This window comes from Lissotriton vulgaris, chromosome 3_1 (genome assembly GCF_964263255.1).
Source record: "Lissotriton vulgaris chromosome 3_1, aLisVul1.2, whole genome shotgun sequence".
NCBI classification, from domain to species: Eukaryota; Metazoa; Chordata; class Amphibia; order Caudata; family Salamandridae; genus Lissotriton; species Lissotriton vulgaris.
Window position 1 is genome coordinate 1,837,056,437 of NC_141689.1, and position 25,967 is coordinate 1,837,082,403.

Here is a 25,967-nt window from a genome sequence, read left to right on the forward strand (position 1 = left end):
TTGGCCTCCACGTCTATGAGGGCAATAAGACGGTAGTGATTTGGATTTTTCCTGCTCCTCTGTTTAAAAATAGGGCTTAGTACTGATCCAGGCCAAAACTCCGGTAATGTCAAAGTTTCCTTAATTTCTTTGAAAACCGGGGTTAATGCTACGGACCAAAATTCAGCGTCTGATTTAATATAACATTGGTGGGATACCATTTGGACCAGGGGCGCCTGTCGATCTGCCCCTAGCTATTTGTCTCTTGATTTCCGCTGATTTGTGAGTAGAGAGGGCAATCTCAACAGAAGTAGAAAAACTTGAATCTTGCCCTATATTACCTATGCAGGGAGGTTGCTCGGTTCCTCGTGGGTCTAGGTCTTGCAAAGTTACCGTTATGCACTTGTTTCTGGTCTTTTCTCTGCAAACTACTTTGGTGGGCCCTATTGTCCCTACTTCTTCAAAATATTCCTTGTTGTCAGCAGATATGTTTTTAAAATGTTTGAAAAGGTAATTTATCCATGCTTCCTCCGTTATGTTGGAATTTAAGCCAAGATGGTCTGGATTCTTTAATCTTTTGATCATATGCCAAAACCTTGAGCAGTTTTTCCGTTTAGCATCACAGAGGAGTTTAGCCCATAATTCTTAATTTTTCCGCTTCGTGTTTTCTCATTTCATCCTTTTTAGCAGTTGCTTTGCTTCCAGTAAAACTTTCTGTAGATCTTGGTTTAATGGGTCTTTCCTTATCAGTCTCAAAGTTCAGTTTATAATCTGCTTTGGGATTTTCATTTCTGGAGTGGGTTGCATTTTGGTCGATATTCTCGTTTGATGCATTAATTTGTTTGATGGCCCTTTTAATAGTTTATCGTTGACAGCCAAGATGAAGTTTTGCCATACTTCTACCGGTTTTGTCATAAGTTTTTCTGATTGCGAATAAAGACTTATTGCCTTTTGACATATAGTATTGATGTTGCTGGGGTTGCATCGGAGCCACTTAAGATTTGTGGCCACTTCGATGGTAATGCCTGAGAATGGTTCGACATTAAGAAGTGAGTTAACTTTTATTGTTATTTCTTGAGGCAAGTGGTCACTATATTCGCTGGTCCCAATCTTGAATGTGGAAACAGTACCAAGCATGTTTAGGGATGTGAATGTGTAATCCAAGTAAGAAGATTGCTGTTTGGAGTGGAACGTTGCGGTTGGTGGGTCATCCTCTGGAAATCCCCCATTAAAGGCTCTTCAATTAAGATGTTCTAGCTGCCGTAACAGGTGATTTGAGCAGTTTGTGGATTTCTTAATGATTGGGAAGCACTGGCTGAGCACTTCCCATGCAGCATTAAGTTCTCGGTCAAGAGCGTCACCTTCCCTGGAGCTAAAAAGATACATGTTAAGGTCGCCTAATAGAATAGTATAATCAGAATTCTGTTCCCTCCATTATCTTTTATGTGGCTTCAATCAATTCTCTGGCAGTTTTCGGTTTCCATTTCGGATGGATGTAAGCATTGATTACTATAACTTCTTGATACTGTCTGTTTACCTGAGCGCAATCTTTGCCGCCTGCATAGCGCTTGGGGGTGTTATTTGAGATGCTATTGCTGAGATCTCTCTTATTGTTGCTATGGAGGCCATAATCATTAGGCCCTCTGATCGGTGACCAAAATCAGAACACTTTTTTGCGGGGGTGCAACAGGATGTGTATCCTTGGAGTTCAAAGGCCTTTTCCTCCCAGGTCTCTTGCAGCAGTAGCAAATCAAATGTGTTTAAGTATTGTAGGAACTCTGTGTCCTCACTTTGCTAGCTAGACCATTGATGTTCCAAATACATATCTTAATTTGTCTGCAGTTGTTCAAGACTTGGTTGAGTTTACTCTCTCTTTGTCAGTTTGTATGGTCTGCTGTATGAATGGTGCACTGAATTTGCCTCCAATTTTGTGAGCTAGGTGACCAAGTGAGACGTATGTCACTTGAATCTTGTGCTGATAGAAAGGTCTTTGTGTCTAGGGAATGTGCTCTTGGCGAGGTGCCCCTTGCTCCTTTTTAATACTGACTTGGCGTCTTTTCGTAAGGGTGTCCCAGTGAAGGATAGAAAGGGTGTTGGATAGGGAGGTAGTTTTTCAATTTCAAGTTTTATCCCCCATTGCTTAAACGTAAGGAGTCAGGGTTCACCCGATGAAGAAGCATGACACTACTAGAATGTGTGAGGGTTATATTAACAAAAGGGATTGCTTCCTTTTCCACAATCTAGTGGGTAATAGTTGAAAGGTCTCTTTCATTTTTCCCATTACATTGAGCTTTTAGACTTGGTCTATAAGCCTGTGATGTACTTGTTGTGGCAGATGAGGGACAAAACAACTACTAGTGTAAAAAAAGGGAGGGGGCAGAGAACCATAGGGGGAGAGAGCAATAAGTTAATGGGGTTGCACAAAAGCACACTGGAACTAGAGTGCGGTTGTTAAACATAAGAAGACCGTGCAAGATGGCAACATGGGGGAGGGAGAGAAGCATACAAGGGTGAACGATAAAACATACTTTCGTGGAGTGCATCACAAAAAAGAAAAAGAACTAGTTCCTGTAAAGCAAGCACCAGTCAATCAGAGTAGAGGTAAATTGGCTTTGCTCTATGGGAGAGACAAATGTAAGCTAGCTGGGCAAAAACAAAGTCAGCGAAAAGAAAGTAAGCAAAATGGGGATGAAATCAAGGTAGATGTCAAGGATACGCAATAAGCGGAATTGCATTGCCAGGTAAGCTTTCTGCTTGTCCCCAATATGACTTTCGCAACCAGACAGCTTTACTGTCTGGTAGGCTTCGACCTAAAACGCAAGCTACACAAAGGAACAAAATAGATAGTCAATTTTAAGTTTACAAATGCCATTTTATTTCTTTTTTTCCACTCGGACTGAGTTACTTCATTCAAAAAAGTTTGCTAAAAGAAATACAGTCATTGGATGCTTATAGTAGAAAAGTGGGAAATTGCTTCCGCAGTTAAGTAGAGAAATTCATATAATCAGTATTGATATGGAATGTAGGATTCAACTTATACAGGTCACAACGTACAATGAAAAAAGTATTTATGCAATACAAGACTTACAAAACAATACAGTATTTCTTCACAAATATTTTCACAGAATTCTGCACGGCAATCTTGTAAAAAAGTAGAATTATGCACCACCAAAAAACGAATTGTTCCTAAATTTACATTATTATTGTAGTCTTTCCATCTGCTCTCCCAAGGTGAAAGAGCACAAAATGTGCGAACATGATTTGGTTTGGTGGCAGCAGTTTTAAATGAGAGCGCGCCGATCTAAAAGAGGAGGTGCACCATACATCTGTAAAAAGGCGTAGTGGAGAAGGCCATACCCCGAGAAAACCTGGGGATGGTACGTAGGGCTAATGAGGCGATATCTGCTGGGGTCAAGCAAAACGGCTCACTGACTTCAGAAGGGATAGTGGTGTCGAAGTCTCTCCCAGAAAGAGTGCTTTGGTACTCAGAAATGCCATAAACCTCCTAAACATTGCTAGCGAACTCGGCAAGTATTCATATTTTTTGACATTATCGAGGAACAATACACATTTTGGTGTGCGCCAACAGTATTATCGGATAAAAATAGAAGTCTTCAAACTTGATGTAACACCAGCTCCAATCTGGTCGATATCTATTTTCTTGTTTCGCTTTCAACTACACGGCAAAACTAAATAAATCAAAAATAAAACAGGAAGCTAGAAACATGCTGAAACAGTGATATTGTTGTGAAAGTGCCATCGCAGTGTTCCAGCTCATGTTTACCATAATTTATATATTACCATTTACTCCCTCAAAAACATCAGTGCGGAAATAGTACAATCAATTGGGGGCAAAGACCACCAAAATACACAATACAGTGCAAACAGCACAGGGACAAATACCCCGGCTCCCAGTTTGTTAAAATAGGGCACATTAAATTACACAAAAACAAAGAGGCCGAATGTTTTTTTAAGTGATGTTTTTCACCCACTGATTGTTGGGGTTTCTTTCCATACACAGATGAAAATAGACTTCTCCGTATGACTAAAAATATATATATATTTTAACTACAGAATGCAGAAGCCAGTGTTTTCTGCTCCTTTGCCCAAAAATCCCCCCGAAAAGTAAAGCAAAGTCTACAAAAATAGCAATTAACTTTAAAAATAGTTTGCTTTTTCCAGCAAATTTTAAGTTACATTCAGATGTAATATAGCTATTTATAAGGAACATCGCTATGGCAGGATCCTGTACAGCTCGATACTTTTTAGAGCCTTGTTCCAGCAGGAGTCGCCAGTGTCAGTGCTACAGTGCCTCCGATGGGGTTCGTCTGTCAGTATCGGGTCTGGTATTCATGATGCCATCGGTTGAAGTCGTTGTAAAAAAGAACTATACTTCCAGAAGCCATACCAGTCATTATGCACCTATAAGAAACAATAATTTGGTAAAGGAAGTTAAAATTAATAAAAAATAAAGACTAGCCAAAATCCATAGCAAGCTTGTCTACATGCAGTTTATGAAGCATCCGCTATCAAAGAATTATCAACGTTTGGGACTCAAACAATCCTGGCTAAAACCAGCGATATCTCAATTGAAACTAACAATAGGCATCTCACTAATTTAATCTGTAGTCTGAACTGGAAAAGAAATAGCCAATTGTGTTATGTTTAGATTATGTTTCAGGTGTCCCTTCTGCAGCATTCAAACTATCTGGATTTCTACTGCAAGCGCAGAATCCGATCTAACCAATATTTGGCCTCATGCTCTCCTCTATTTCAGCAACTGAAACAGTTCTGCTGTCCACAAAAATCACATTTAGCACATCTTATGATGGACCTTGTTTGTCCCCAAGTGACGAGGATTTGCCCCATCCCCAAAACTAAATCTAGTTTAGCCCCTTTATATCGTAGCTCCTTCAAGGACACAACTGTTACACATCTGATGCACCAAAATTCACCTTACTTACCTCACCAAAATTCTTACTTGAAAACAATACCTGGTTTTAATCTTGCAAAGGTGTACCCACCTTCAGCTCCCTTTAACAACTTAACTTTAACCACACTGACTTTTCGAATACTTCTTTGTGTGGTCTGTGTGACAAACAAGTTACTTACCTTCGGTAACGATGTATCTGGTAGAGACATAGTCTAGCCGCAGATTCCTTAACTTAGAATATCCCCAGGCGTCAGACTGGTCTGTAAAAGTTTGTGCAGCAGCACCTATACCCGCCGGGGGTGGTGCAGCACGGCTCAGCCCTGACGTTATCCATGGACGTGATGTCAGTGAAGCCATATATGCCCCGCCCCGGTGCGCCAACCTCAGTTTTCGTCAGAAGATCTTTCCGTATCAGAACACGAAGCCATCACCAAAACTGTGAAAATATGGAAACAGTGTGCAGAAAAAGAAAAAACAAGGTATCCTGAATAAACATCACCATAGAAAGACAGTGCCAAGCACTCTATACTGTAAAGAGAGGGAGGAAAATAACAGAGCACCACTCTGAGAGGAACCTCCACAAGTGTAAAGTCCCAACCTTCCACGGAGGCAGAAGATGCAGAGCATAGGCAGGATAGAACCCCTGACATGTGTGAGCTGTGCCACCAGAGGCACACGACCCACCATTGAGGTACAGCTCCTTGGTGAACCATCACAGCAGCCGGCAGACAGGCTGCAACCACAAGAAGAGACAGTGAAGGACAACCAGTCCAAAATCCAGGAGCAAGGACAAACAACTATAAAGCGTCACCTGAAAGAAGATGTCAAATCCAAATAATGGATCTGCCGAAGGCAGCTTTGTCGGAGACTGCAACTGCTAGAGTGCAGGGGAGGCAAGAGGCCTCAAGCGGTTGAAGAAGATAGAAAGAGAATAGACTCACATCGGACAACCCAGGATAAGGGTTGTAAAGGACACCTGTCATATGAGCATACCGTCCAATCACATGAATGGGCAGAGCAAAGCCACGAAACCGAATGTAGCCTTGTGAGTCGGAGTGAAGTGGAAACATCACCCCGCAGAGGAATAAAGCCACCCAAAGGGAGGCGAAGGCAAGAAGCCCAACCTGAAAAGGTTGTCGCAGAACGGGGAGGATGGTCGGGCCTTAAGGAATCTGCAGCTAGACTATGTCTCTACCAGATACATCATCACAACTGTAACTTGTTCATTTGATAGAGACGTCTAGCCGCAGATTCCTTAACTTAGAATAGATACCAAAGCCGTACCCATAGAGGAGGCGGGACTGCGACTAAACCCCACCAAGGTCCAGAAAGAACCTAGTGGTCAACAACATGACCAAAGGAGTGTCGTCTACCAAATGACGAAACCCAGTGGGGACAAAATGACAGCGCAGCCAACCACCAGACCCCTGTGCCCTGAAGAGAGCAGGAATCAAGGGAAGGCTAGGGCACAACAGCCCATCCAGAATAACACGAAAACCCCAACATGTAGAGGGAATGAGATAAGAAAAACACCAAGCCAAAACACTTGCACCTGAGTCAAAAATGCAGAACCTTAAATGAACTAAATATAACTAAATAGAATATATTTATTTGTAGGGGTGCATACCTGTTGTACTCCTGCTTAATCTCAAAAAATGAATATGGGGTGCTGCAACATACAAGAGCTCTCACTCTTGTTACTAGTAATTCCTGGTTATAATAAGCATCAAGGCTTACGCACACTTCACCTGGTGTACTAACACCTCAATATATAAACCAATTTTTTACAGTATATAACAGTGTTTATTTCTGTATTTTCAAAAATATTTTTTAACACAGACAATTTTTTAACATTGTACTATCCGTTTCCAATGTATCAATGAATTGATCATACAATTGTTGTCAACTTTCAAATATATGTACAAAAAACAAAACTAATATTAGTAAACATTTTCACAATTTCATTTGCTGTTCAATGTTGGTGCCCAATGCATTTCGGAACTGAGTACAGTTCCTTCTTCAGGGGATAATCTGTGAATGAAACATATGATAAATACTATCAATGACCATGTTTGGCTAAAAATACTTCACATATCCATATATATAACGCAAAAACAACCGTTCTGTGGATTTATTAACATGCTGATACCCAATGTGTGTATGTGTACCCTACCTTGCTTTATTGTAAGTGAGCCTCAACATCCAGTGTGCCTGTATAAAAAGATTGAAACCAACCAAAGACACCAATATTTAATACCACTCCGCTATTAATGACGGCTCATTTCATATTGACTGAAACACTTGTATTTCGATTTCTTACCTCAACGTCTTCTTTCAAACACCATAAGCTGCAAATTAATGCCAACAGCTAGCCTTAGTGCCCACTCTGGAAATCACTATTGGATGCCACTATGACCAAGAAAAACACATTGCTGCAAACTTCTTACCTCCAACTTTGTCACCTTAGCGATATCTACAAAAACAGACCGACAGGATGGCCATAAGTAAAACTACATAGTATCACGTTAACCACTAGCGATTGGCTGCTGGTAACCTCCTTATTTTCACCGCACCGTTAACATACCTTAAATACCGTTCAAAACCGAGCGCGTCAACCCGACTTCCGTATTTTCCCGTGTGCACTACGAAGGTATCACAGGAATGATAAAAGGCTGAAGTTTACATACTGAGAACGGACTTCAGTGAGAGTGAGGACGATCTCCTCACTAAAGGCGGCCGCCATATTAAGATGAACTATAGGCACTCGATATTGCCGAAGATGCGAGTTCTCGACATATCACTGGTGATAATATATTGTGCCTCTAATGTTAAGTGGAGTGGTGTGGCTCACTGGTTAGAGACGGCAGACCCGGAAGCAGAGAACGGCCCGGGACCAGGGTTCAATTCCAGACGCGGCAGGGTCGTGGACCAGGGTCAGCGGACTCGATAATTCTCGCCTTGGTGCCTACTCTAACCAGGAATCACACTCTGCAACTCTGGGCATTAGCTTGCCTCATCTCTACAACGGCCCCCCACATTTGCCAGGGATGCCTGGTTTCACCTTGGAGATACCCAGTAGGGACCATCTCACAGGGATAGCCAGGACGGGTTCCCCAGCGGTCTACAGCACCACGACGCCTCAGGGCAGCAGTGCGCTTTACAAGACACATACATTTACATAATGTTAAAACGTGTGGTGAGACAATATGAAAACCGCGTTTGATACCTATTCAAAAGTAAGCCAAAGTCAAAAGTACTATTATACTTCCTATTTGCCATACAGGTGTGCTGTATTAGGAGAGCTAAATAACGGTCTCATCCTCAGGACCAGTGCCTAAAGAATCATAACGATACCTTGTGCTACATTTAAAGATCAGAAAAACACAGCTCTCTATGAATATTTAACAAAGCAAGAGTCTACTGGTATTCCCACTCATAAGTATATAGTGACCTAAAAGTAGGCTGTGTGAGAGAATGTAGTGAGGGAGAGAACCTGCATAATTGTGTGTATTTAAAACCTGCTAGCTAGATAGCCCCGGTTCATATAATGTACCAATGTGTGAGTGAACTTGTTTAGACCCTATTATTGTAACTAAATGAAACATGACATATCCATTCTATCATTTAATCCTTTAGAGATCATGGAATCTATGGTCTTTATCCAATATACCTCACGTTGAAGTAGTTTCTTGTGGTTATCTACACCTGGCCTAAGTTGTACTTGTTCAATAACCTGAAACCGTAACTGTGAAATCGAGTGTTTCTTCTCTGACCAATTTACTGCTAGTGCTGAGGTAACATTCTTTGTGCAAATTCGACTTTTATGTTCAGTCAACCTCGTTCTGATTTTGCGTTCAGTCTTTCCAACGTATGTCTTTCCGCACGGTCATTTTATACAATAGATCACATTTTGCGTATTGCAATAACTTGTGTGCCTTAATGGTATTTGAATTCCTGTTGTGGGATGGATCAACGCGTTGCCAGGGATGACAGTTACAATGAGTACAGTTGTAACATTTTAAAGTTCCTTTCCAGTCCTTGTTTTGATTTTGCTTTGTGGGTTTAGATAGTAACTCCCCAAAATCTCTTCCTCTGGTATACGCATGAATCGGTAAGTCTTTGTACATGTTGTTAAAGTCCGGTTCATTAGCCAAAAAGCTCCCATCTTGTGTTAATTATTCTTTTGATTGCTGGTGACATGGTGGTGTATCTAGAGACAAATACTATCTCATTAGTTGTTTTTGATACAAATAGTTCTTTACGGTCTTTACTTGCTGCTCTGGTAATGCACTCTTGTAAAATCCTGTCAGGATAACCTCTTTGTCTGTTGGTATTCTTCAGTTTTAGCTTGGCAGATTTGCGGGTCTGAACAAATTCTTTTTATTCTTACAAATTGAGAATATGGAAGATTTTTTATTAAACTCCTCGGATGAAAGCTAGAGTATTCCAATGCGTTATTGCGGTCTGTTGCTTTAGTGTATATTTGAGTGTGCAATCCTTTGCCATCCGGTGTTTTAGTAATCGTTACATCCAAATATTCTATTGCCTTGTTGTCGATTTTATGGGTGAACTGAATCCTTGGATCAAATGTTTTCAGTTGTTATAGCATGGCTTCCAGTGTTTCACGATTATCCATCCAAATCAAGAAAATGTCATCTATGAAACGGCAGTATAGTCTGATCTTGGACCACCACGTTGTGTTACTCATCAGGTTCTGGTGGTCAAATAAAGCCATAAAGATGTTCGCATACGCAGGTGCCCCCGAAAAACCCATGGAGGTTCCAGTGAGCTGTGGGGAGTACCTGTCATTCCAATTAAAGTAGCTGTTTTGCAGACAGAATTTAAGTAATAATACCTTATCTGTACAGAGATCTTCCAACTGTAGTAAGGCCCATTCAATGGCTTCCAGACCTGCGGCGTATGGTATTGAGGTGTAGAGTGCTACTACATCTATGGTTCAAGGTAACCTTGATTCCTGCATGTCATGTTGTGTGCTTTCCAATTTGGATAAAAAGTCCATGGTATCTTTTATATACAATCTCCACTGTTGTATGAACTTCTGTAGGAAGTGATCAAGGTATCTTCCAAGGGGATTAAAAATTGACCTGCACCCGATACAATGGGCCTAAAACGAGGGTCAGTGAGACTCTTGTGGATCTTTGGGGTCATATACAGCCGCGGTCTTCGGGGATGAGATGTGGTAAGATACATTCTCGTGAGATCATCGATTCACCCAAGATCCACTGCATTCTGTAAGAGTTACCCCAATAGTCCCAGAAGTTCCATGGTGGGGTCAGTATCCAATGGTAAGTACGTATCAGAGTCCGTAACATGTAAGTTAACTTTCTGATGATAAAAAACGGTGTCCATGAGGACGATGGCTCCCCCCTTATCTGCAGGCTGTATCGTTAGTTCAGAATTGTTGGCTATTGACTGTAGTGTCACTCTGTCATGTTTAGTTACATTGTGTTTTTTAACCTTTTTAAAATCCAAGGCCTTAATGTCTTTTTTGATCATAATCTCACAGGTATCCAATTTCTTGTGTGAGATGGGTGCCTGAAAGGTACTTTTGGGTTTAAACTTTACTTGTTCAATGGACTGATCCCTTTGTTCAGTATTAACCACATTGTTGAAAAAATGGCGTAACCGCAATGATCTCATAAATCGGTATACAGATGCTTCCAGTTCCATGTGGTTGGGGGTGTCAGTGGGTACAAATGATAATCCTTTGTTTAATACTTTCATTTGTTGTGCAGTGAGTTTCTTCGATGAGAGGTTGATTATTAGACTACATTGTAAGGATTTGCCTGCACTTTCCTCGCCTTGTCGGGCGCCGGCTCCTATTGCTCCTCTTGCAGCTGGTGGTAACCCTTGGTCCGGGACCTGGGACAAAAAAGCCACTGTACTAGGTGCTGACACATTCTCGATTGGTTCAGTTGTAGGGGCCACGGTGTTTACTCCTGATGCCCCTGGTTGTACTGGGGTTCTGTTTGTAGATGTATCCTTGTCATTTACAAAACTATCCTCTGATGAGTGGGTAATGGTTTTCTTTTGGTCAAACCTTCTACGGGCATATATATCCGCCCAAGTATAAACTTCATTTAATTTGTAGTCTATTGTATCCTGTTTGTATTTTCTCAACTTTCCTTCCTGTAGGTCCTTGCTGTATTTTTTCAGTTTTTGATTTAAACCCTTCAGGTTGATCTGCCAGGTGTTTTGTTCCATTCTTAATTCAAGTTCACCTTTGAGTATATGGATTTCTTCCTCTAGTTCCCATACAGTTTTTGCTAGTTCCTCAATTATTAATAGGATAAGATCTGGGGAACATTTATTTAAAATGCAATACCATTTATCCATAAAGGCTGGATTCAGGTGAAATCTGAATAGTACGGGTTTTATCGACAGGTGCAGTCCTCTTGGTATCCTCTTGGCTTTATGGTATTGAACCAGCGTGGAGGCGTGCAGTTTCTGATTCAACTGTCGGCAGGTTAAATACTCTAGTTGTTTTAATTGCTGTGAAATTGACCCTCCGTGGGCATCCATGGATCTTACTTCTTGGATCAGTGCATACATTTCATTTGCCTGGTCAGTGGTATAAACCAGTGTGTTTGCTCTATTGCTGTGGTGTCATTGAGGGATGCTGGGCTGGCCCTGAGTTATGCTGTGGTGGCATTGAGAGATGCTGTGCTGGCCCTGAGTGATTCTGTGGTGGCCCTGAGTGATGCTGTGGCTAAAGGTCTGGGGAAAAACCTGCAAAAAAGGACCTTGTCCAGCATGGACAATCTGCAAAAGATCACACGCGCACAAATTTCAATTCTCAGAGAGCGCTTACATTTAGCACTGATTTTGTAAATTTGTGACCAAGAACTTTCACAGAGTGTATGGCAGTGTGTGTAACATATCTCATACATTTTTCATTTACCCTCATTTTGATGATTGTTCCTATAAACCTCTTTGCTGTCAGGGGTACATCAGGACTTCCTAATAGCCGTCTCCACATTTCACCACCTGGGTTTATGTGTCACTCAGGAAAAGTCAACATCAATTCTGGTACAAACCTCTCTGGAGTGTCTGCATTGATCAAAGCTCTCCAGTGTCAATAGGACCTGGCGACTGCAACCCAGCTGTCCAGCAGCTGATGGCCACAGTGGTGACATGGACCCAAATAAGCGGCATGAGTCATATCGGATTTAAGTACATAGGTTTATTGGCCACTGTCTCGGCAGTCCAGCAGCAACACCCCATCCTGGAACTACTCTTATCACAAACTGCTCACACCACATTCCACATTTCTGAGAAGGAGACATGGAATGTGGACTGTAGTGACAAAGACATCACCACAATAGCTCACTTCCTAACATATAACAAATTAAAGAAACTTGAACCTAATACAAATTTCATGACAAAGAAAAGATTAAACGGGAAGCAAAAGAAATTAGTTTAACAAAAATAAACATACCATATAGAATCGCCTCTTAGCTATGGTGTGACTATAACATGAAATACTTGGAGATGTTACGATCACTAGTCATGGTATCTAATTGGCTTAGTGATAATACGTTTACTCCTTTGTTTAAAGAATGAGGTCTGTCAGTAAACGTACCACTCACACAGGTTCTAAGACTTGAAACCCCAGCACCAAATTTTTTGCCCGAAGGACCCCGTCATTCTCTTCATCACAGGAACCATTGTCATGCATCACTTTCACCAACCTACTCTTGCTTCTCCATTCAAGTCCCTCTGTACGCACAGCATTTCCAGTAACAACTTACACTTTAGCAGGTGCTCTAGCTCCCAGGTATTTTGTAAAAGCTTTGTACCAATTCCTCCAGGGAATTGGTGGGTCACAATGTGTTTTGAGAAAAGGAGGAGTAGCATTAAAACTTTTCATAGTAGGACACCCCTTAGTAGAAATACTGGACGATATTAAATACAGAACTTAAATTAAAATTGAGAAAAAAAACAATAATTGCAAAAACAATTCCTAACACATTTGGCGTTAAAAAAATGCATGTCCATATGGCAAACTTTAAAAACAAAACATGCCAAACTCCATTACACATGTGCGTGTTATCGTTAATAATAATTGAAAAAAGCTGATCTCCAAACTGTAAAAGTTTACTTTACGGTGCACTGTTAAAAGTGCATGTAATTTGTCTTGAGAAAAGGCAGCAAATGTGTAATTGTACTCAAAACACGGTTACTGAATGGTGAAATTAACCAGAACGCGCAGCATATGTGTGCGTATCACAGTTGTGTAAATCCTTTGTCCCAGGATGCGATAAACCATGCCACGATAACAAGGTTACGCACAGAATGTGTGCCCATCACAGTTGACAGGGGTTGCACGTCATCGTAAGAAGGAACTGTAAAAAAAACACTGATCAGGATGTGATTTTTCTTTTCTTCGCGTAGAGCGGATTGTCCCCAAACCAATATGCTGTAGGTGTGCATGAAATGTGATTACGCTTTAAGGTCAGAGCGCTGAATCAGTCTCTGTGCCGAAATTCTGGAGGCTTTAACGCTGCTCTGGAAAGGACGCACAAATCAGAGCTGAGATGGTCATTGCGCGAGCCCTGCACAGGGATAGCTGCGCTCACGAATGCTGAGAAAGATGACATGTCCTGCGTGACCCGCACACACAGTTTCCATGTGCCCACTCATGCTCCCAACTCGCTCCAGGCCTTGGGAAACTCTTTCATACAACATTTTTGCCGATAAAAATGTTACGTTAATACCAGCACATTGACATCCTGTCATAACATTCAGAACACTGGCCTGACCATGGAGTCCTCCGTACACACAATCACAGATATTCGACTCAGACGTTACGATTAAACAAGTGCGGCCACGGGCCAAGACATGAGCTGCTGACGAGAGAGGAAAGCCAGATGGTGCCTCTGCTCGTAAGCGCGCGGTAACCGCAAGCTCTAGGCCAAAAGCGTGTGGTAGCATTTTCTGAAGCCCACTTACTAAAAGTCTCGCCAGAGCAGCGCATGCGCTGGCTCAGGCGAGACCTAAAAAACAAACATTAGCAAAGCCTTTATAATGTTTGCGCCAAGCTGTTTGCTTTGCCAATTCTTGTATACAAAGCATTAGTTAAAAAAGAGCTAAAGGAAAAACACTTCAAGATGGGCAGTTTCGAGATACCAAAATGAAAAGTTTGCTTTTCCATTGGTATCTTATAGTGTTTTTTCCTTTAACTCTTTTTTTAACCCCTTGCATACTTAGGAAAAGCTCAGCTCGTCATGAGGCACAGTGGAGCGGTGCTCATGACGAGCTGAGCTCGTCATAACTGCCGCAGATGACCCACGCGGGTCTAATTCCCCGCCTATGCAGGCGTTCTAAAGGAGTGGGCAGAGTCGTGACAAGCCCAGCTCGTCATGAGCACAGCTCCACTGTGCAGCATGACAAGCCCAGCTCGTCACGAGCCCCGTGCCCGGCCTCTCCCCCCGCACCGCGGAGGAATTAGCCCCGCGTGGAAGGTGTTAACTAATGCTTTGTGTACAAGAATTGGCAAAGCATACAGCTTGGCGCACACATAAAGGTTTTGCTAATGTTTATTTTCTTATTTTGCAAACATACGCACACCTCCTTTATACAGCGGCATATTAATTTTTAATGCCTATTGAATGTTTGAAAAAAATATCTTGCAGGCTTGCCAAGCCCTAACCAATTGGCTTTGCAACACGCACCTCAGAAAAGTAATGGCAATCGCCCACGAAACAACGCCACTGACTGATGAGGCTACCGTCAGGCTGTTGACAGGAAATCAAAAGAAAATAGCAGGTGTGAAAACCCTGCTAAGAAGGTAATAAAGACCACCACAGGGCCAATAAAAAGATATAGATAAAATAAAGGGCAGCACACAGAAGGCCTCAACAGATAACCAATTGCAAATCAAATGGACAGAGATATAAGGCAGAGCAAGACCTGACTGAATTATCAGATAAAGCGTAAATACATAGTCGTGAAGGGATCAAGCTCCACGAAATGGAAAAGCCGAAAATAATGCATGGCAGTGCGCAGAAGCACAACAAGGATAGAGGCCAGTAAAAAATGTCTCGACAGGATAGGGGGCGCGGCTTGACAGCATGGCCGCGTAGACGGGCTGTGGGAGAGCTCCGCGCTGCGGCCCACTTTTAAGCAGAATCCTGCATATATCCTTGCTCATGCTCGACCAGAAAAAGATCTCCAAGGTTCAGTGAGACCCCATGCTACCACATGAGCAGGAGCAGACGTCTGGGATCCCCTTTGAGGCTGTGGCGGAGTTCCGATCCCGAGGGGGAAGACTGCACCATCTTGAACGCCGGAGACGTGACTAGACCGTGCCGGCTCAAGTGCGGAGGGGCTCGAGACTTGCTGGGGCGACTAACTCACACTGGGGCCCCAGCGGAGGATGATCTCCGCCTGGGACTTGGCTGCTGTGCCACTTGGAGCAGGCAAGAAAATGGTGATGCGGCGCCTGAGTCCGAGGAGTTGGTGTGGCCTGACGACAAGGGATTGGTGATCGGAGGAGGCCGGGAGCGGGGCCACTGGGGGACAGCAGGCGACATCGCAAGCAGGACATTAATAATAACATAACAAAGAGAAAAAAATGACAAATACAAGAGGAGGGACTGGTGCCTGTCTCCCTCCCTCACCCCTTGGGCAGGTAACTTCCTTTGTGGGCCCCCTGGGCTGTTGAGGTGGCAGAAGCGGGGCTGCGAAGATGAGCTTACCTCCTGTGACTACTCCTGGGACCTAGGCGACCCCTTCCTGGCGAACTGAAGGCACAAAGCCAACTGTGAGAGAAGGTGAGCCGGGAGAACGTTATTCGGCATTGGTGAGTCTGAAATGTGAGTACTTGGAACCTTAGGGGACCAGCCGAAGAGGTGTAAGAGAAGCGGGCTGACCTGCGGATGCGGGGGAACGGGGACCCCTCTTGAGGCATCCAAGGATTCAGAATGGAGAGCGGGGTTAATTGATGCCGCCCGGAGACTCCCTCCTGGGGTTAGAAAAAATTTGTAGAGCTGGGAGGGGTCCCTTAGCGGACCTGCGGAGACGGAAAGTGGAGTTGGGACAGTGAGCACAACAGTAAAACGACACTGGATTGCACCCTAAGAGGCCCAGAAGCAACAAAGTCACTGAGGGGGCCCAGAGGGGTGCCCCCATTGGAGAACTGAGGGGGTCATTGCCGCTGCACGTTGGAAGGGGATAGAGTAGCTAGGCGTACATCACTCGGAAGACTCTTCTATTTGGCAGAGCCCGCAGGATACTAGTTGGCACCTCACGCTGGTCAATATGGGAAAAGGCAGAGTACCAACGGCACCAACCAACAAGATTTCGAATTATGCACAGCCCATACTTCAAGGCACCAATGATAGAGGAGAGTAATGTACTTCGTTCATGCATACTGTCACTGAAAACACAGAATGTACAGGCATTATTGTCATGGCTCCTGTGATGTATAACTGCTGTTATGATCTTACTGTGATTCTGGAGATTAATTAATACAATAAAAATGTCTTTAAGGAAGAGAGGGGGGGAGAGAAAAGATTCCTTCAAGTAGAAGAAATTCGCAAAGATAAGGAAGAAGTCATATAACAAACCTTTGAGGGATAGAATCCTTATCTCCTATGAGGAGGAAGAACCTCCTTCAGGAAAAGGATGCCAAGAGACACCCAAGCCCCCTTGGAAACAAATCCTCAAAGAGATGGAGGCAAAATTGTGAGAAGTTGGCCTGATATATAGTGCTCACTATTCTAGTGATCACTGTGTATCATTCCAAACGACCCTTATTGATGATTGGTTGTAAGTCAACCTTATAGACCAGCTATCCTAGTAGCATGGACAAGAACAGTCTTTAGGCTAAACTCTAGAGGGCGTGTTAAGCCAGCTGTTATACCATCACATATACCCCTTGAACACCAAGTAAAAGGACACCACACAAGTTGTTATGAAAATAAAAGGATATTTATTTATAACAAGTCTACCCTGATCTCTTTAGGAGTCAGGGAGCTAAGCACACAACAAAACTCTTAAGAAAATACTTTAAGTCGCACAATTTACACAAATGCCCGAGGGGCACGAAAAACCATATACACTAAAAGTGGATTGCGAAATACTAGCAGGTAAGTAACAAGATCCAGAGGCTTCAGGATCGCTAGGACTACACTACTGAACCTTCAGGTTAGGAGCAGGAGGCCTAGGGAGATCGAGTGCAGAGTGTGCACTCTCACGCGGGATGCGGGACAAAGTCTATGGAAGCTAGTATTCACAAGTTACTGTTATCGGACGAATCCGACTAGGTAGACTGAAAACGACAGAGGATCTGGACACTTAGATAGTGAACCTACGTTGGAGCACCGAAATGCTCAGGTTACCTAGCCCAGGGGTTGCGGCTGCATAGGGTTCAAAAGACGTCGGGAATCCTTGTTGAAGTCTATGGAGCCTGAAAGAAGAAGTTGCTGGCAGGCGACCAGTGAAGATGTCCGGAGTGATCCAAGCCTGGATCGAAGATGGAGACGACCTGAAAGCAGAGGGGACTCAGTTCTTAATCACTAGCCAGTGATTAGGTGGGCACCAGGATGGCACCGGATGAAGTCACCTCGACCAGGTGAGGGGGCGACGCTGGACTCTGCTGTCCCTCGGACCAGGAGGCGTTGTCGGCGACCAGGCTGGAGGTGCGAGCTGTCCCACGAAGGTGTCTGCTGTCGGCGATGCTGGACCCAGAATTGGGGCAACAAACCATGGCAAAGTCAAGCCCACGCGGTGGAGTCAAGATGGCGTCTGGAGTGGACCAAGAGGGTCCGGGGTGCTCCTCTCTTGGAAGGGAGCAAGGGCCAGTCTGGAGCATCCAGACCAGCGGTGTGATCGTCGTGGTTCGTCGTCAGGAGGGCCACTAGCCAGCAGGCAAGTGACCGGACAACGCGGTGAGCAGCAAAGAGCAGAAGGGCCCCACGCAGATCTCGTGGATGCTAGGGGGCTAGACTTCGGTACTGGAGCTGCTCAGGGTCAGGGCTTCTCAAACCCCAAAGCACTCACTCGAGGATTTCTCGATGGTCGTGCTGGTTAAGCGTCGTGCAGTTTTGAAGATGGCCGGTCCCTTCAGGTCTCGTCACACCCACGAATCTCAGCTGGGCTGATGATGCAGGTAGAGGTCGAGATGCCAGGGAATCCGGGTCTCGTTGAGCTGGGCAGTCTTGATCCGGAGGATGGACTTACAGCAAACCGCGATGCTTAGATGGTGCCTGCGGGTGCAGGGTGGCTACTCCTTAGCCACAAGGGAGAGTCTTCAGAAAAAGTCAAGAGTCCTTTCGTGGAAAGTAGTCAAGATTCAGAATTATCTAATTTGGGAAGGGGGCCTGCTCCTACCTTTATTCTAAAAAAAGGGGCAGGCACGCGACTAGGTCCTGCCCATGGGTGGGACCAGGAGGGGGGTGGTTACACCCCTCTCCCTTGTCCGGACTTTCCCCAGCTCAGGGGCTGGTGTGCCCCTGGAACTGGTTCAAACCGGCAGATGCATAGTGAGCACCGGGGTGCCACTTGCAGTCACCTTCCTCTCAGCCCTGCCTACCTGGGATACACAAAACACTGTCCGGGATGGTGCTAGCACCGCCCCTGACAGGAAACCCTTTGTCCAAGCTCTCCTCGCTGGGAGGACTCCCAGCAGCAGGAGGTCAGACTTGTGTCTGTGGTGGCAGCATCCATTTTGTGATGCTGAGGCTCGAGTTAACTTTAACCGGGGTTCACAGTTACATACATGTCGTGTCCCTCTAGAAGGGTGGAATGCTAACCCCGTCGCCAGAATTGGCGAGGGGTTAGTATTCCGATTCGTATGACTCCTTACTCGACATGTTTTGATAAAGCGATACCGAAGATAGCAAATAACCGCGAGGATTATAGTGCACTTAAGAGTATATGGTACGCGTTATCATGGAACAGCTATTAGGACTTGGTTCCGCAAGCTGCAAACTGGCTCAGCTCATGCCAGAGCACCATCTCACATAATTCCAAGCACTCTGCCTTCAGGATTGTTAAGGCCTGCCATAGGAGTGACTGATAGGAATACATGTGTCCATTTTAGGGTTAGATATAGGAATGCTATATCTAAAGCAAAGGGTGATTACACCACCTTGCCCCAGCGGTCGTGCAGCCAGTTGTGTCAGATTTGGGTGGCCAGCCAGGGGTGGCATAATACATGCTGCAGCCCCTGGTAGGCCCTGGGTACCCCTATGCCCTGGATACCCAAGGTATACTGTACAGGGACTGATAAGGTGGCCCAGTACCAATTGGTAAATGCACCTAAGGTACATGTGTGTCAATTTAGAGAGAGAACAGCTAGGCTGTGGGTCTGACTAGCAGGCCCACAGCCAGGGAAAGTCGTAAACCAGTGAAGCAAAAAGCAAAAATCTGGGGTGATCATAGGATTGCAGACCCTACTCTCCTACAAAAATGTCAAAGGAACACATGTTTTAGAAGGAAAACTGAAGATGAAAATTAGCCACAACACTGAAAAAAAGGGGGGTGAGATGGTGACATTTGAAGACCAACCAAATACTTTAAGGAAATGTCATGACTGTGATCTGAATAGACAAATGAATAATGCCTATGGGAACAAATATACCGCTGAATTCCAGAAAGGACAAGTAATAACATCCTCTTCAGGGATGAAGCAGCCATATCGGTGGCACAGGACAAAGGTAACCTTGTGACAGAGGTGGGATATGAACCATTGCATTAGAGGGGCCTCTGATACCCAATGCATCACTGAGATATACAGCCCAACAAAAAGGAATCTGCAAGATCAGTAGAGGTAGCCTTCTTGTCAATGCACACTGAGAGCAGAACAATAAGAAGTGCCAATGCACAAATAAAGGACTTAAGTGCGAACACTGTCTTGGGCCAAAGCTGAAAATCTACCCGGGCCAAAGCTCATGCCACTTGTTCCACAGCTTCCGCTAAGGAAAGAAGGACGCCAATTAAAGGTCAGAAATGCCCCATGCCAATTAGATATTCCCTGAGATGGTAGGGGGGGGAGGGATATTTTGGGTGCTGGTGGAAGGCAGAAAGCACAAGCACTATGTTTTGAGAGGCAGATAAACTGAAGTACCTATAAAGGATACTAAGCGAGAAACCTATCCCAAAATGCCTATAAGGCAAGCAGAAGACGGTCCCCGTAGAATAAAGAATAAGGCCACAGTGCATATGCACAATGCAAGCAAAATATCGTCTATAAAAAAATAATCTGGGTAGAAAACTAACTTCAGAAAGAAGCCTGTAAGAACAGACGCACAAAGGGCCACAAAATAATATACATCCCAGATAACGGGAACTATAAACTGTCATTGATAGTATAGAAGGCAGGAACACCTCACAGGGTGCCAACTGTAGATGAAAAGAGGATTTGAAAAGAAAAGTCAATGGGCTCCACCATGGAATGGCTCATAAGTGAATCAAAAAGGGACTTTTACCGTACAAGCTAGTACAGGAGAACTAGGGAAGCAGACAGTAGAGTTAGGAGTCTGCTCCACCCAGACTATCTTCAAATCACGGCAAAGCAAAGTCTGCATGAGACCCAAAAAGACAGGCACCATCAAAAGCATATCAATCAAGGTGGCTTGAAGAGCTTCCGAAAAAACAGAGGCGTGTAGGTAACGCCTCAGAAGAGGTCATCATGGCCTGACCCACTGAATCAGAGGTATCCATAACACAATGAATGTTCAATTTAGCTGCATGTTGCCCATCACAGATTCATTGGGCAAGTTTGTCCCGGATGTCATCTGGAACGGAAGGCAGCAGACATGTCAATGACTTCCACAAAACATGAGGTAAGTGTCTGAGAAAGCAAGAAGTATTGATAGACCGTATTGTAGAAGTGGTGAAGGAGAAAATATGCCTGCCACAAGTGTCTAATTTCCTGGAATCTCGGTCTAGAGGAATCTCTGTCTAGAGGGACATTTGGAAGAACTGTGATCGCAGGAGTAGGGTGCTGGAGGAGACAGGCCGAATAACTGGGGGCAGGACGGTGTCTGTGCAAAATAGACCGATCTACAGGGGCTCCTGTATCAGGTACAGCCAAAGCCCCCAACAAAAAGTCGTAAAGAGCTTCACCATAAGGGAGCACCTGCTCCACCTCTGCTTGGCCCTGATGGAGTACGCCAATCAAGGAATCAGTAGCTGTAAGAAAGTACCTCTTTTGGACATGGTAAGGGCCCACTTTTTGCCGGGAAAATCACAGGATCCCTGCCAACCATGTCCGTGCCAGACTTCCTTCCCTAAACTGTACCTATTGTTTCCACAATCGCCCCACTTTAGAGCACAACTAAGTCCCTAGTAAAAGGTAACCCTGGTACCAGGGGCTCTGCAGCATGAATTGTGGCACCATAAGGGACCCCTCAGTGAGCACATGCACACTGCCACTGTAGCCTGCGTGTCTTTGTGCAGACAAAACTGAAGAGTCGACATGGCACACAGACACGGCATGGGATATAGGTAAGACACCCCTCTAGCAGGTCTTAGCCCTGAGGCAGGATGCACTATATCTCCAATGAGGGCATAGCTACATGAGCATATATGCCCTGCAATATCCTTGTTGATTCCTGAGTGTTGTAAGTAACCAGGGAAGCCATAGTAAGTACATGGGCTGGACCCTCATCATTATGAGTTCCGTAGCTCCATGATGGCTTCACTGAAGTATGAAATGTTTAGTACCCTGCCCCTGTGCCACTGGTAGTGTACTGTTTTAAAACTAAACCTTGCCCAATCCTGACCTTGACTCTCAAAGACTGGTTTTATAAGTCGATGTTACCTATATGTATGCTGAACGATTTCTTCCGCCCATAGCTTGACATTGCAAAGCCTGAAAATTGAGTTCACTTTTTATATTGAAAAGTATTTCTATTGCAACACGTATTTACCTAAGATGAAGTTCTGTGGTTCTACGAAATAAATAGAACCAAGTATAATTTTTACAAATTTGTCTCAGATTTATTTATCAAGTGTGTGTCTAATTTATTGCTACTGTGCGTAGAACAAATGCTTAACACTGCCCTCTGATAAGCCAACCTGCTCACCCACACTACCACAAAAGAGAGCATGAATCCACTGGAGACACTGCACACTATACCTCTTTTTGGTATAGTATATAGTGAGCTAGCTTTCTACAGTAGCCATTTCCACAGAAGGAAGTTTCACATTCAATACCACAGAACCAAGCCTCAGTATGTCAGCTAAGGTGGAGCTAGCCTCCAAGGCAAGGGGGTGAACAGAGGCCCTCGGCTGGGTAAGACTCTAAGTCCCTAGCTTCACTCAGCTCAGCTATCCAGCAGGAGAGGCTGAGAAGTGTCAGATATGGGGTGCAGAAACCCCAACTCTTCCCCATTACCTCCAAAACCATGTTTCTCTGAAGGAAAAATAGGAGTGGGCTCCACAGGGAGCGGAGGGAGGGTGTCCGAGCTAGGCTGCACTACCGGCATTGTACCAAACACAAAGTGGTGCTGAAGCAGCATCAGCATCGTCATGGTGTCAGGAGAGGAACGTGGCGTAGTTCAGCAGCACTGTCATCGGTGTCAGCTGATTGGATACAGGTGCCGAAGGAAGGTGGTGACGTACGAGTTACTTACCTTCAGTAAGGATGTATCTGGTAGAAACGAATCTAGCCGCGGATTCTTTAATGTAGAATTATCCCCAGGCGTGAGATTGGATCCGGAAAAATTTTCTTTGCCACAGCATCTCTGCACGCCGGGGGGGGCGGTACCACGTGACTCCGCCCTGACGTCCGCGGGTGTGACGTCAGCAAGGTCACATAATCCCCACCCTGGCGCGACGACGTCCGTTTTCTTCTGAGAACTTTTTCCACCCCACAACGCGGAGCCATCACAAACAAAAACTGTAAGAATATGGGAACAGTGTGCGAAAAAAAAATCAGTGAAACAGAAAATTAAAAAAACGAATGGTGAGGAACACCACCATCCGGAGGAGTGCCTACACTATGGCACCAAAAAGACACAGAAAGAATGAGCAGAGCACAATTACTGCAAAGCAACCCTGCAAGCAAATACGACAGCCTCCCTGGGGGCAGAAAGCATGTGAAAAATGTCACAGCAGGCGAAGAGGCATGCAACCACAGACCAGAAACAGTGAGAGACAACAAGGCCAGAACAGAAGAGAAATGACAATTTACCCCAAGGCAACACCAGCAAGGAGAGGGCATCTCCTGTAAGGAGCTAAGGGGGGCTGAGGCACAGCCAAGAGACCCCAACTCCGAGGACTGCAGACGAGTCGGAAAGTTCAAGCAGTGAAAAGGAAGAAGGAGACAAGAAGGTCCCACACTGGAAGACCAGGGTTCATGGACACAGAAGTACCCATTAAATCACCAACCAATCACCAGAAAGGAAGAAGTGAATCAAACAAACAAAACGAAGCATCCCACTAGGGAGGAAGTGAGAGAAGGCACTCGCAGAAGACAAAACCACCCGGAGGCAGGTGAGTGCAGAAGACCAAGCTGGAGGTCCTCTCAAAACAGGGAGGAAGGGCGAGTCATGAAGGAATCTGCGGCTAGAATCGTCTCTACCAGATACATCATTACCGAAGGTAAGTAACTCGTACATCTGATAGAGACTACTAGCCGGAGATTCCTCAACGTAGAATAGATACCCTAGCCGTATCCAGAAGGAGGAGGACCTGCGAGAGAGCCTCCCAGTAGGAAGGAACACAGAGCCCCAGCAGGGGACGTGTAATGGGGACAAGAAGGGCGGCTCAGCCCCCCACCAAGCAGAAGGAAGCTAGGGCGAGGCGAGGGGAGACCAGGACACCCCCACGCCCAGCCATGGTACCAGGAACATCCACCAGAAAGCCCCGGAGGGACAGAGAACGGCAGAGGAGTACCGAGGAAGAAAATAATCACCCCAAAACTCCAAGGAGTAGAGGTAGAAGTGGAGTCAAGCTCCTTCACAGTAAAACACACACACACACAGTGAAAGCTACAGCTGAACCGGCCACAGCCCCAAGTCAGCATACAAGGCAGGAACGGCTCCACAGTCAAGAAAGGCGGGCGTGAGAAGAAAGACGTAGTCTCGCAATTTCCAGCAGACCAAGAGTCAGGAGCACAAGCGCCCACCCCAAGGCTCCGAGCCGTGGACCAGAAAGGGCGTGCGCAGCCGGCAGCTGGCAAGTACTATGAAGCTGAGCGCCCAGACCAAGCCGAGCGCAAGATGAAGGCAAAGGCCAGGGAAATCCAGAACAACCCCTAAAGAGAGATAGGTCCGAGCATAAATCGACCCATGAAAGAATTGGAACCAGCCAGAAGAGAAGAGGAGGAGAAATACGTAGGATGGACAAAGCCGTCCACCAGAACACAGGAAAATACTAGGAAAGCCTAACCCCCCGGAACACCAGACAGAAGACCGGGACAAAACAAAGGACAAAAAAAGGGCGGAAACACTACAGCACAACGCCGCAAACGGCATGCCAAAGCTGGTCCAGTGATGCAGTGGATACTGAAACGATAGGCCCTGGAGCAGCGCAAGCTACACCCCGACCAAGAACAAAGAACCGCATCAGCGGTATACAGCGACGCCAGGAAAGGCGAGGAGCCCCCAAGGGGAGTCCACACCCTCCCAGCGTAGAACAGAGCTATACAATAGCTACAAGTACCCCACTTAGGGTATGACATGTCCCAAAGAAAACATGGGAACCACTCTTAGGGAAAAAATCCTGCATCAGAGGACAATAACATAGGACCTGTGGTATGAACCACAGACGGCTTGGCAATCAGCCAAAAAATACACACTTGCCAAAAGGGCTGAACGAGCAGCCAACAGAAGAGAGGGGCCAACCAAGGGACCCCCAATGCACGTCATACCACACAGAACATACAAACGGGCCACTCAAAACACCAGAGTCCAGGAGCAGGTGGGATAACACCTCCCATCAAGCCCTGGAGGATCAACAAGCCAGTCTACGGAGGAGGATGGAGCCCCGCAAGGAGACGCTGAATAGTGGAGTCCACATGAGTGTTGAACAAAACGACCCCATCAAAGGGCAGGTCAACCAGATGCCCCCTAATATTCTTAGGAAAAACAGCATCCCACAGCCAAGCATGGCGATGGAAAGCCACAGAAGTGGCCATAGCACGGCTGAGATTATCGGCAACATCCAAGGCCGCGGGGAGAATAAACACGGCCAACTCCCGACCATCCAACACATGGTGCCGTAGATCAGAGCAGGCACCCTCATGGGAGACATGAAAAAGAAGGGACTCCACAGAATCCCACAGGCTGGAAGTAGTCCTAGCCAACACACACAAAGTGTTGAGCGACCGCAAGTCAGCACTGGATGAAGCAAAGATGTTACGCCCCCATGAATCCAACCACCGGTCCTCCTGAGACGGAGGAAACACCACCACAGGCAAGGACGGAAAGGCAGTCCACAGAAGAGAGCCTTGAGTAGAAGGATGAAAGGAAAGGCAGACTGGGTGGTGCGGAGCAGGACGGTGGCGAAGAAGGAGCGGCTGAGGCACCGGATCATCCGTGGCAGGACGCCCCCAAGCCCACAGAAGAGAATTGTGAAGCAAGGCTTCAAAAGGAAGGAACAGCTCCCGTCCACCAGAGCCCTGGTGGAGAACTTCCAAGAGGTTATCAGTAGTGAATGAGGTGACAGCTTCATCCATCTGCCAAATGCCAGCGGCCGTGGAAATAGCCCGAACAAAGGCAACACTGGCCTCCGAAGGGCACTGCGGGGGAGAAAGCAATTCCTCCGAGGGTGACGGCTGCAAACTGAGCCGTCCGTCCCCAAGTACAGCTGTAGGAGGAAGTGGCCAGCCCCGGAATCGTGGGGGATCCACGGACGAGTGGGCAACCTGAGGGGCCACTGGGGAAGGCGGAGAAGCCGGTGGAAGAACCAACCGCGAGCTGCGGAAAAGAGGGTCCGAGGATTAAGGCCGCGGGGACGGTGAGGAGTCCGCCCTGGAAGACACCGGTGAAAAGGCAACAACGCAGCGTCCCGTCTCCGTAGAAGAAGAGACTAACAGATGACAAACCTCCGGGCAGGAAGGAGCCTCAGGAGACGAATC

At 45.6% G+C, this 25,967-nt stretch overlaps 1 protein-coding gene across 1 annotated transcript in view; it reads right to left on the reverse strand.

The window, feature by feature from the left end:
* Positions 1 to 2,830: 2,830 nt before the first annotated feature.
* The window catches only part of LRBA (LPS responsive beige-like anchor protein), a 2,444,222-nt gene continuing 2,421,085 nt past the window's right edge, over positions 2,831 to 25,967 (reverse strand). The window contains exon 57 of the mRNA XM_086962285.1: positions 2,831 to 4,401. Coding sequence (XP_086818411.1) covers positions 4,311 to 4,401 — 91 coding nt within the window. The 3' untranslated portion in view covers positions 2,831 to 4,310. The remainder of the gene's footprint in view (positions 4,402 to 25,967) is intronic.